Genomic DNA, 12,603 nt, shown 5'->3' on the forward strand with positions numbered 1-12,603 from the left:
TCAAACCCTGCCCTCCAGTGTCTGCTTCCTGCTAAGCATCGCCCTGTGACAGAACAGCGAGGAGGTGCTCTCCCTCTTGTGGCCTGTGTCACCCAGGCCCTGCCTGGAAAAGGCCAAGGGAAGGGCTGCCCCTGGTTGCCCGGGAGAGATTCGACCTCTCCAGGGGCTGCTTTCTCACAGAACTCGTCGGAGCTTCCTTTCTCTTCTAAACTGACAAAAGGAAGAGGCTGCCCTGTCTTCTGGTAGAGGTCATGATGCCTGGAGGGGGCACCAGCAGCCCTCTCCGGGCCGGGAGCAGAGCTGGTCTGAGCACGTCAGAAAGTTATAGCGCCACCGTACTGTCCACGGGTGACCGTGGGCCCTCCCGTGGGGCCAGTCATTCCTTTAGCACGGTCCCAGGCAGGATGCCTGCGGGGTTCCCTCCGGCCGCGTTCAACTTTGCGGGTGGGGGTGCGGAGCTGGCTCTGCCCGGGCCTGGATTTTGGGGGGTGGACACCACAGGGTCAGAAAGGAGCCCAGGACAGGAGGGGAGGCAGGGACTATAATGACACACAGCAAGGACAGGGGGAGGCAGACGGTCGGTGGAAAGCTGACAACCCACTGGGGTCCAGGAACCACCGGTGCCGAGTGGCAGGAGGGAGGAAAGACAGGAGTGGAGTCAGAGGCTGGGCTGCTGGGGACCGAGGTATGAAGGGCCGCGGATGGTGTGGTGGTGAGAGCCCGGAGTTAGGATCGCGGGGGTGAGCGGCTGGGGAACGTGGAAGACATGGCCGAGGGCGGAGGAGTTCAAGGAACCCGTTGGCCCCAGAGCTGGAGGAAACCCGCACTTCGGTAGAAGGTAAAATAGGGCTTCCAGGCCCTCCTGGTCCTGGGGCACACACGGCCTTCTACAGTGTGACCCGACGACTCCAGCTGAAACAGTCTTTCCCTTCCCCGATTCCTTGGTTGCGGCTGGGCTCTGTGACTTGCTGTGACTGGCGGGTGCCTGCCGAGGGGACATCAGGTAACTTCTGATGCTGTGCCTGAAGACGCTCAGCAGTCCCTGCATATGCCTGAGACCTCCCCGCCCGCCCCCCCATGCAAAGAAGGGAGGCTGCGTGGAAAACTGGGGCACCCTCATGGAGCACCAGCACCTACTGCCACAAGGGGACACCCATGAGACCCACAGATTCACACCACAATGTCATCGTGATGTTTAGCCCCTACGTGTGAGGCGGTCGGGCTGCAGACAGAGACGTGTGGATTGTGAAATCATCGACAGTTATTACAAGGGAATGTTAGAGACTAATAATAAATCAGAGCTAAGATTTAGGTTTGTGAGAAAAGAATAGTTTCTATTCTTTTTTTAAATTTTTTTGAGCTACTTTGAGTGGACTGCCTTGCTGTTTATGGTCAAAAGTATCCAACATATGCAATTAGGTGTAAATAAAGGGACCTCCACTGCCCCCCCACGAAAAAACATAAAACTCTCAGAGCTCGAGCATCTGCCCCTTCTGGATGACTTCTTGCTGCAGAGTGGGAAGGCTTCAGGGAGGAGGTGACGTCTTAGATGACTCAGGCAGGACGAGAAGGGTCATGGGTGTGCCCAACACCCTCGTTGGCATTGGGACATGACCCAGCACAAGAGGGCAGCCAAGCAGAACAGAGGGGAGAGAAGACGAAGACGACACATTGGGCAGCAGAGAGAGCTCCGTGGTCCTGGCACTGCCATTCCCTCGTGGAAATTCACCTATGGATGTAGCACTTGGAACCTGAAGGGTGAGCCTCCATGAGAACCAGGCTCCACGCAGTCAGGGAGCCTGGCCTTGCCCTGTCTTGATTAAACAAAGCATGAGATTTCTGGGATACTGAGGTTGAGACAGGAAGGGAGCGGCAGGAACGGCCTGGTCAGCATCAGATGTCAAAATTCCACACAATGGAAGTGTGCGAGATGAAAGAAGAGGGTCGGCAGGCTAGGTCAGGGGTTGACACCAATTAAGGGGGTGCCAAATGAAGGGATCAGAGACCTAGGCGAAGTCAAGGTTAGAATCTTGGGGTGTGCGCCTTACTAATACTTCCACCTGCCCCACTACATCTAGGGCTACGGCCACTGCCTGAATGGCCAGCCCTGTGCGTGGGTGGAGAAGGAGCTCCTGGGGATGATATTCAGGGACACAAGCCAGCGAGAAGCAGCCCTCCGCCAGTGGTGGGCAGATAGAGATTTGACACATACATGCCCGGTGCGCTCACCTCTGGCCCCACAGTGGGGGTGTCTCTGGGGGGCTCCCTGAGCTCCCTAGTAGGCCCGGGTGCCACTTGCCTTCTACAATGCTCCCCTCATCACCACACTTCCTTCCCTGACCCACTTTCCCCTCCCCGGCAGTGCTTCCTGGGATCCCCTGTAAATACACTCCTTGCATCTGCATTCCACTCCAGGGTTTGCCCCTGACGGGGAAACCCAAATCAAGGCAAGCATCGATAATGTCTCAAGCACTCCACCAAATCCTTCATTCACAGGCATGTACATATCTTCCTTTAATCCTCTATAAAGTTGGCATCATTAGCGTCGTTTTACAGAAGAGGAAAGAGACGATCAAAAGCGTAAGTAATACACCCAAATTTACCAAGAGGTGGACCCAGGACGTGAGACAGGACTGTCTGATTTGCTGGGCTCATCACAGCGCTCTCCTCGCGCCCTGCTCTCTGCACAAAAGCAGCAATTTCTTAGGCCCTTATCCCTCATTGTCGGTCTGGTCGCCTTTGGCCTCCCTCTTCCCCCAACTCTCTGTGGAGACCCGAGCCCAGAAAACTCGTGGGATGTTCCTTTGAAGACTTTGTCTAAAGTCTTCACTTTACGGATGAGGAAACAGCCTTGAAGGCACAAGTGACATTTCCAAAGCACATGGGCATTCCTTTCTGAAACGGTGCTTTGCACCATCTGTGAAGAAGGCTAGCGGGGTCCCATGTTAGGGAGAAGAGGTGGAATCCGAGGGAGGGGTAGGCAAGTGGCAGAGCAGGTGTGGGCGGCCGTAGGGAGAGTCGCAGGAAGCATCCTTTATCAGACAATTTCCCTTGGGCCAGGTGCTCTGTGACACACTTCACCTACAAGCTGACCTTGGGCATACGAGCGAAAGTGTTCAGCATTCTATGGGGCGCCTGGGTGGCTCAGTCATTAGGCATCTGCCTTCGGCTCAGGTCATGATCCTGGGGTCCTGGGATCGAGCCCCACATCGGGCTCCCTGCTCCGCGGGAAGCCTGCTTCTCCCTCTCCCACTCCCCCTGCTTGTGTTCCCTCTCTCGCTGTGTCTCTCTCTGTCAAATAAATAAATAAAATTTTTTTAAAAAAGTGTTCAACATTCTCATTTGTTGGAGTGGGAGCCAAGACTTATGAAGGCGTAGTGATCTGCTCTTATCTCCAGGACAGAGCTGGGATTTGGCCATGGCCCCTGGTTGGACCAGCGCATAGAACAGGAACCTGTGATCAGAAAGGAATGGCTGGAGTGGTGGGGGGTGGGAGGGATGGGGTGGCTGGGTGATAGACATTGGGGAGGGTATGTGCTATGGTGAGTGCTGTGAATTGTGCAAGACTGTTGAATCACAGATCTGTACCCCTGAAACAAATAATACATTATATGTTAAAAAAAAAAAAAAAGAAGAAGAAAAAGATAGCAGGAAGGGAAGAATGAAGGGGGGAAACTGGAGGGGGAGACGAACCATGAGAGACGATGGACTCTGAAAAACAAACTGAGGGTTCTAGAGGGGAGGGGGGAGGGGGGATGGGTTAGCCCGGTGATGGGTATTAAGGAGGGCACGTTCTGCATGGAGCACTGGGTGTTATGCACAAACAATGAATCATGGAACACTACATCAAAAACTAATGATGTCATGTATGGTGATTAACATAACAATAAAAATTAAAAAAAAAAAAAGAAAGAAAGGAATGGCCGAAACCCAACCCAGAGACCTGGGCTCACTCCAGGCTGGAGGTTCCTTGAGGTGAAACTGTTCAGTGGCGTTTGGTGCGGCAGAGAACGGGGTGCAGAGAGGGACAGCAAATGGTCAAAGGTGAAAGACGTAGGGGGCGCCAAAGAGAAAATGTCGCCTCTCTTGGGCTATCAGCCAGCTCATTTTGAGGAACAGGATTTGGGGTTCTGGTTTAAACCCTTTCATTTGCAAGCTTTAAGAAAAAAAGGCTACTCACTGACCACGGTACCTCCATGCCCCGCCTTCCCTCAACCCTCAACACCCATGCATAATCTCAGCCTTCGATTGCTTCACAAATTCTGGGAACAGTTCATACCACCTCTCCCCCGCTCAGCTCCACCCAACCCCACCCACCCCAGTCCCCTTAAGGCAGAGCTCCCCAGGGAGCAGCACAGCTCAGTGAGCAGAGAAAATCCTTCGAGCAAACCCAGCCTTGAGGAACAGCCACTGGAGGGTGTCGTGGCCACTCATGGACACCCAACTAGATACAAAATGAAGAACTTTGTCCCCTTCTTGTCATTCTGAAAGACTGTGAACCCTGGAGTCCTCAATCATCACACAGGAAGCTGAGGACTTGCTGATCAATCAGGACGTTGAACCTTGAATTCATAAAGATTCTAAAAGCTCCAAAAACAAAGACTTCGTGGACAAAATCCCTAGGGACCAGAGTAAGTGGCACTTGTCTTTTCTGTCTTGTTAGTGACTATGAGGGCAAGCTGGTTTGCAGACATACATGCAGCCAGGTGGGACTGTGGTCCTCATGTTGTAGGACATTCTTTACTTGTCTGTCTCCTCAAAGGTGAAGAATTCTTCAAGGCCCAAGCAAACACCTAAGTACCCCATCGATGCATCTATAAGGCAATTAATTGTATAGCAATACTGACAAGGGGTGAATTTATAAGACTGGGTGCTCAGATGTAAAATGGGTTTTTTGGCTAAAAAGGGGAAGCTTTCCTGAATGACTGGTTGTTGGTGACTGGTTGAGAAAATCAGCCTTTCTAAAGTCAGTTAAGAAACAAGAGGATCTCTGTGAAAAACCGTTCAAGAGGAAATCACTTACCAAACTGCCCTGTGTAAACAAAAACCAAACATGGTGTATGAAGAAATTATAGCAAAAGGGAAATATTAATTAGAAAAAACGTTGCAGATGCCAGGATGATTTGATACTGGACCAATTTCTTGAGAAGACTAGAACCAAAGAGCCTCACAATCAGGCCTGATGATTTGTCTTTGGAGGAGGCAGGATTTTACCCTCCCGAAAGCAGGGAGATGTCCTCTTGGGATGCAAACATTCTGTTCTACTAACAAAGAGGCAGGTCAGAATTTGCTCTGAAGACAGAGGGGCATGCGGGCTACTTGGAGGTATCTATTTCAACTGTTCCTCCATAAACTCTGGAGTGGCCCAGATTTTCAGAGTTAGAAACTCACAGAAATTTGCATAGCTTGTCACCAGGCTGTGTACCACTCTCTCGCCCTTAAGTCCCCACTCTGACTAGCAGGATAGCTCTAGGCTATGCAGACTGTGGGGAGTGAAGGGCCAATAAATGTTTAACAACTGGCTCTCTTGGAAAAAAAAAAAAAGAGCTCTGATTTCTAGTGTTTGTAGATTTCTATGGTGTAAATATCCGCACTATGGTTGATTTCAAGCTACTTGCCCCCTGAATGCAGAGTTGGGGAGAGATGCATACGATTGGTCTCTATGAACCAGGATAAACCAGCCCCTGTACACCACCAGGCTTGGGTGTCTTATTACTGCAGACTGTGCTTTTTCTGCTCAAAGACTTCACCAGCTCCCAGGCTAGAGGTTGCTGCCACTGCAAGGTTCTGGGGGGCGCCAGGGCTCCAGCTGACCGATGCCCAGTGGCCTTGGGGCAGACTTTGCAGCAGATTTCAGCGGGGCTAGGTGGCAACAGGGTCCTTCTGTCTCCCTCCATGGCCCCATGCCAGGCCATCTCTCTCCCAGAGTTGTTGCGTGGTGCCTGGCAAGTTGGGAAAATAGTCAATGGAGTTGGAGGTGGACGGGGGGAGGGGGCTGGTGAAGGCGAGTCTCTATTCAAATGGCACGAGCAATGCTGACTGAGTTTGCCTTCACCTTTGCCAAAATTCCCCAGAAACCGGGCTCCTGGGCTCAGTCGTGCACCAGTTGCTCTTTGTGCTTCCAAGCTGCTTGGAGCTTCTGCTACAAACCTGCCAGCCTATCCAAAAATGCTGTCTGCCAAGCCGACCCATCCACACCGGCAGCGGCAGAGGAAATCAGAAATGGTCCACACAGTTTGGTTAAGTAACTGCCAGCCTGGGTTCCTGCACAAGGAGGGCTGGGGGGCTAGAGGCAAGTCCAGAGCTGGAGGAGTCAGCCACAGGGATGGACTTGACTGGAAATGACAGTCCCCCAGCCAGGGTGTTTGACCCTGTCCCCCTCCCCCACCCCGGGTGCCTTACTTTCCAATGGTCACTGCAGAAATGTGAATTTTGTAGGAAGGAAACATTCATTAAGCAATTTAGAAGGAAGAGTGCTAGAGACTCCAGACTCAGGGTGGGAATTATGATGTAGGTACCGGCTACTTTTCTGACTGGTGGCAACCTACTGAAAATTTCAAAAGTGCAGTTCTCATGGAAGGGACTGTCCCGATCCACCCCCGGGGAGCAGAATTCATTCTCCAGATTAACTATAGAAAGAACTGGTGGGGGGGGGGGGGACTTGAGGGAGCAGGTACATCAGCCGGAATAGGATCAGAGCCAGGGACTGGCCTCAGAGAAGGGTCAGTGCAGGGAAGGAGGAACCCCAATATTTACTGAGGGCCCAGTAGGTACTAGGGGGTGGCTTTTCTCATATATTACAGTAGCCCTGCAAGGTGTTACTTTCTCACATTACAGATGAGAAACTGAGGCTCAGAGAGGTAGGTTAACTCATCCATAGTCACACAGCTAGTAGATTGCATGAAAGCCCACGCTCCCTTTGGGGAGGTGTCTGTAGTAAGTGGAAAGGATTGAAAGGGAGTGCTGAAAATCGGGGGCTCGGGAAGTCCTATGAAGGCAAGCTCTCTAGTGGTTCTTTTTTGTTTTTCTTTGTTTTAAGGCAACCCTGGTTAAAAATATCTAAGAGCATATCTCAGCAGAACTCCAGCTGCCGCCTGGTTGCTTCACAATACCTCATGGCTCGAGGCTGTCCCAAGCTCTTCCCCTTCCCCCCATCCCTTCTTCTTCCCATCAGGTCACCCCATTCCTCCCAGACCGTACTGTCCTCTGAATCCTCCTCATGGCCCTCACAGGAGGCCTACTGAATGACCTGTGGATCCACGTGTATGGCATGAGCCAAGCTGACCCACTCTGGTGCCCTCAGGGTCCTCATCTACTAAGGGATGGGGCTAGCCTTCTAGAATTTCACTATGACAGCACTATGGGTCTCTGCGGGTAAGATAATTTTTGCATTACAGGACATCCTTGGCCCTGCTTACTGAATGACCTGAGAGTAGCATCCCCTAGTCTCTATGGCAACCAAAAAAATAAAAAAATAAAATAAAATAACCCTACACATTTACATGTGCCCCCACCATGCTACATCATCCCTGGCTAAGAACCTTTTTATCTCCCCTAGCCCTGAAGATCCATTTGTAAGTTTTGGACTCTCAGCTTCCTTCTGGAGACCCCACAGTGCAAAATCATTGCTCTGTGATTGGAGACAGGGATGCACATGAAAAGAAACTCCAGCTCTCATTCTCAAAGATATGTGTCCTTACCATATACTCCCGCATCATCACCTCTAAACTGGGGAACAGCAGTGGCACCCCCTCTGTGGCGGGGGGGTGGGGGGAGTTGTCTAGCACTAAGTCCAATGTGAAGACCGTGGGCAGGACTGGTTTGGAGCAGTGTGGTGAGGTCTCCCTCCGTCTGTGCTCTGCAGCCAGTGGACTTTTCCTTCATGACAGTTAGTGCCAAGGTAATTGAGTTAACGATCGGTGGGCTCATGTGCTTACTGCCTATGCCTGCTGTTAAACTACAGGGTCCATGAGGGCAGAGAGGACCCCAGATCCCCCTTGCTCAAGGTTGCGTCCCAGGGCCTGGTACACAGTTGGTACTCGGTAGACAGTTGTCAGGTGGTTGAGGACCTATAATCACTGCCTCATCTTTGTTGTCTGCAGCCCACTGCCTTTCCTGGCAAAGTACACAGAAACCATCTTCCTTGACTCATGCAAGAAGCCAGGATGGAAACCTCAGCCCCCACAAAGGACTATGACATGACAACAGAATATGACTATGAGGGCATAACCCCATGCCAGAAGGGAGAGGTGAGGGCCTTTGGAGCTCAGCTGCTGCCCCCCTTGTACTCGCTGGTGTTCATCATTGGCCTGGTGGGCAACATCCTGGTGCTCCTGGTCCTCATGCAGTACAAGAGGCTCAAGAGCATGACCAGCATCTACCTCCTCAATCTGGCCATTTCAGACCTGCTCTTCCTCTTCACGCTGCCCTTCTGGATCGACTACAAGCTAAAGGATGACTGGATTTTCAGTGATGGCACCTGTAAGTTGCTCTCGGGGCTTTATTACACAGGCTTGTATAGCGAGATCTTTTTCATCATCCTGCTGACCTTCGACAGGTACCTGGCCATCGTCCACGCCGTGTTTGCCCTGAGGGCTCGGACTGTCATCTTTGGGATCATCACCAGCATTGGCGCCTGGGGCCTGGCTATCTTGGCCTCCATCCCAGGCTTCTACTATTCCAAGATCCAGCGGGAGTTCTCCCATAGCACCTGCAGCCTCCACTTCCCTCACGGAAGCCTCAAAGCCTGGAAACAGTTCCAGGCTCTGAAACTGAACATGTTGGGGCTGGTTCTGCCTCTGTTGGTCATGATCATCTGCTACACAGAGATCATACAGATTCTGCTCAAACGACCCAACGAGAAGAAAGCCAAAGCCGTCCGTCTGATCTTTGTCATCATGATCGTCTTCTTTCTCTTCTGGACCCCCTACAACCTGGCAGTGCTGGTCTCTGCTTTCCAAGACAGCCTCTTCACCGATGAGTGCAGGCAGAGCAAACAGCTGGACCTGGCCTTGCAGGTGACGGAGGTGATCGCCTACACGCACTGCTGCGCCAACCCCGTCATCTACGCCTTCGTCGGGGAGAGGTTCCGCAGGTACCTGCGCCAGCTGTTCAGCCGGCTGCTGTCCGCGCGCCTGCTTAAATGGCTCCCCTTCCTCTCCACTGATAGGCTCGAGAGGGCCAGCTCCGTGTCCCCCTCCACCGCGGAGCATGAACTCTCCGCTGGGTTCTGACTCGGGTCCCTGGAGGCCGGTCCGGGACCCAGCAAGGGCGACCTACCCGGCACGCTGACCCAAGCCGAGGCACGTTGGGACACCTGGCGCAGCACAGAATTGCAGACGCGTGGGGGTGAGGAAGTTTAATGGCCGTCTAGACTGAATAATTTCCGGGGCGACTGAGTCCTCTCCAAGAACTCCTCCGTGGTAGAAAGGAGGTGAAGGAGCGGAATGGGACATTCCAGAAGACCGGGACGGAGGGTGTCAGGGAAGAGCTTGGGCCCAAAGGGGAGTTCAGACTTGTGAGCATCACCATTTGTAAATAGAGCCACTGAGCATCCCGGGGCCCCTGACCCTCCCCCCGCCACCACTACACTTGGAAGTAGTGATTTCCTGCGGACTGGATTCTGATCGGGGAGCCATCAGGAGCCAGCAGCCTCCTCCCCAACCTCACCTACCCCCACCCCACGGCAGGGTTTAGGCTCTTGGAAACCCCGAGGAACCGAGAACTCTATGATGGAACGACTCGAGCCCTAGAGGGAAATAGGATTAGGGAACTGCCCTGGGCAGTGGAACGGAGAAGGCCCTTGGGGAGAATTTTTATATTTGCAAAAATCAAAACAATTCGGGCAGTGGGCTAGACACAGATCGCCCGCATAATACGTTTGACTTCTTGAAATAGCCACAGAGGGGAGGGAGTCTTTATTTCCATCTCCCAGTTTCTTCTTTCTGAGTATTTTCCAGAATCTCCCTTCCTTGTAAGTTGGATGAGGCGGGAGTACATTCTGATGGCTTTATTGCAGAAATTAATATCAGGCAAAAGGAGACAGGGTCAGTTTCCCTGCTCTGCTTCCCCACTGAAGCCTTCTGGTTTCACGGATCAGAGTTCTGGCTGTTACATTGGACCCATCCGCAGGAAAAATGACCTGGTGTGCAAGCTGACAGTGTCTGAGGCTGAGAGGGAGGGGGGCGGTGAGGTGGGAACTCACCCACCTTGATGTGGAAGGTTGAGAGGACCCTTAAGTAAAAGAAACATATTTCCCCTAAATGTCCTTAACACTTGATCTCTCACCAGGGACCTCCTGGTCATCACGTCTTTCTTCCCTTTTCCCTAGGATGTGTATTTCTTTAAAATCATTTTCCCAGTAACAAAAACACAGCTTAAAAACTCAAAGGGAAAAAGAGAACACCCAAAGCACCCAATTCTCACTACCCAAAGACAACGACTGTGCGCTCTTCTATGTATTCTCTTTTAATTTCGTGTCTGTTTTCTCCTGTGGGTATTTACAACGACGACAAAGACGGACTTCGACTGTACTCTTGTAGTTTTTGTTTTTGAGTAGAAGTATGTTGGGGGTCTCTTTCCCAGGTGAATAAATCATATTAAAGCACTGTTTCTGAAGGCTGCGCTGAATTACACCCTCATTTATTCTACCCATTTCCCCATTATTGCTTGCACAATTCAAGCAATTCAATTCAATTGATTGATTCACAAATCAATTCAATCTAGCAGTGACCAGTGTCGACCTCTCTGAGTTCTCTGAGCCCTGGGAAGCACACAAGCATAGGGACGCACAGAGACCCCAGGCGGGATGGATGGAACTGCAGTGGAGCCTGTGGCCCTGGGCAGCAAAGGGGAGGAAGGACCCCATCAGTCAGAAAGTACCCTTAGTGAGTGGGGGTCCCATCTTACAACACAGGGACATCATTGGGCTGGCTGTTCTCTTTTTGGACCCTAGAATTGTGCTTTTATCCAGCCACCCTCCCCTTCAGTCAGGGACCTCCTATGTGTGCATGCTTTCTTTGTGTAAAGAGGCTGGTATCGTGAAGGTTTAGACAGTTTTTGTCTGGGGAAGGAGGCGGTCACACTGCCCTGGGCTTACATTTCCACACAGAACATGGGGACAAATCCAGACTTCGGGAGTCAAGGGGGAGGTTTCAGCTTTCCATTCAAACACCTGCCAGTTCATCTCTGCAGTGTGGCGAAAAGGCATAATGGAATTAAGAAATATTTGTCTACCACTTTGGTCAAATAAGACTGCATCAAGAAACACTGTTTGATCCCCAAAAATATCCTAATGAGAAAGATTGTCATTATAATATCCTCCGGGTCCATTTTTGAAATAATGATTATGTTTTAACTTGTCACAAAGGCAATAATGTTCACCGTAAAAAAAAAAAAAACAAAAAACAAAAAACTGAAAACAGATAAAAAGGCCAAAGAAGAAACTGGAAGCATTTGTAGTCACTAGCCACTACCCTCATGCAGCCTCTCTTAGCACACTAATGTCGCCATGCATCTCCTTCCCGTGTGCATTACACACACACGTCTGCAATCACACTTAACATTTTTTGTGTAGCCGTGGTAAAACTGGACTGCAGTAAGCACTTAGTAAATGCTGGTTGAATGGATGAAACTCTGAGCCCCCAATTTCTTTATAAAGTGAGGATAAGAAAAGTATCTACCCCTGTGGGGCAGATTTAACCTGAGGATTAAATGAAGCAAAGCAAGGAAAGTGGGTTATTACATTTTTATTTTAAGTCCAGTCAGTTAACAGACGGTGTAATATTAGTTTCAGGTGTACGACAGAGGGATCCCACACCTTCATACAGCACCCGGTGCTCGCCCCAACGAGTGCCCTCCTTCATCCCCCATCACCTATTTCATCCATCCCCCACCCACCCTCCCCAGCAGTGTGTTCTCTGTAGTTAAGTCTGTTTCTTGGGTGATCTTCCTCCAAGTCTATCAGATAAGAGATCTGACGGCCCCTGACAATGCCTCTCCTCAGTTACGCCAGCCCTCCCTCAGTTACACCTCTGGCCCTTCCTGAGCTGCCTTCCTGCCTCCAGCTCCGCTCCTTGCTCCTGTGTATGCGAGTCACGCCACGCCTCCTTGTTATTGCTGGTTCTAGCATTTCATCCTTCAGAAAGGTTGCCAGAAGAGCCCAAAGAACTTCCATATCTCATCCAGACTCCCCAGCTGTCAGCATCTTACCACATTTGCTCTAATTCATCATTCTCTCTCTCCTTCCCTTTCTGTCCCAAAAGATAGACGGGCAGACAGATGGTTATAAATCTACCATTTTTCTCCAGGACCACTTGAGAGCAGGGTGCAAATATGATGTCTCATCAGCCTTTTGTAGTTCAGAATGACTTAGTAGCAACAAGGATGCTCTCCCACCTAATCAAAGCAGAAACTGACACAATATCACCAGGTTATCTGTAGCCTTCTTTCCAACTTTGCCCACTTTGCAAATAATGTCCTTCATAGTCCCAAGACCTAGACTCGTTTACTTAGTTGTGATGCCTTCCTTTCAATCAGGAACACTTCTTCAGACTTTTCTTGTGCTTCCTGACCTCAACATCTTGAATGCCACAGTTACCCGGC

General features: G+C 50.9%; 1 protein-coding gene across 2 annotated transcripts; it reads left to right on the forward strand.

The window, feature by feature from the left end:
- The first annotated feature begins 4,321 nt into the window (after positions 1-4,321).
- Positions 4,322-10,611, forward strand: LOC114196391 (C-C chemokine receptor type 1-like). Of its 2 annotated transcripts, none has more exons than XM_028087037.2 (2): positions 4,322-4,631; positions 8,103-10,611. In XM_028087037.2, exon 2 carries the CDS (start codon positions 8,151-8,153, stop codon positions 9,231-9,233), a length of 1,083 nt encoding a protein of 360 aa, XP_027942838.1. In that variant the 5' UTR covers positions 4,322-4,631; positions 8,103-8,150; the 3' UTR covers positions 9,234-10,611. The 2 variants fall into 2 exon arrangements, with proteins under 2 accessions (XP_027942838.1, XP_027942837.1); XM_028087036.2 differs by lacking the exon at positions 4,322-4,631 and adding an exon at positions 6,665-7,374.
- Positions 10,612-12,603: the final 1,992 nt, after the last annotated feature.

The sequence above is a fragment of the Eumetopias jubatus genome, unplaced genomic scaffold (assembly GCF_037043125.1).
Source record: "Eumetopias jubatus isolate StellerSeaLion01/CBP00866 unplaced genomic scaffold, mEumJub1_p1.0 scaffold_1, whole genome shotgun sequence".
Taxonomy (NCBI): domain Eukaryota; kingdom Metazoa; phylum Chordata; class Mammalia; order Carnivora; family Otariidae; genus Eumetopias; species Eumetopias jubatus.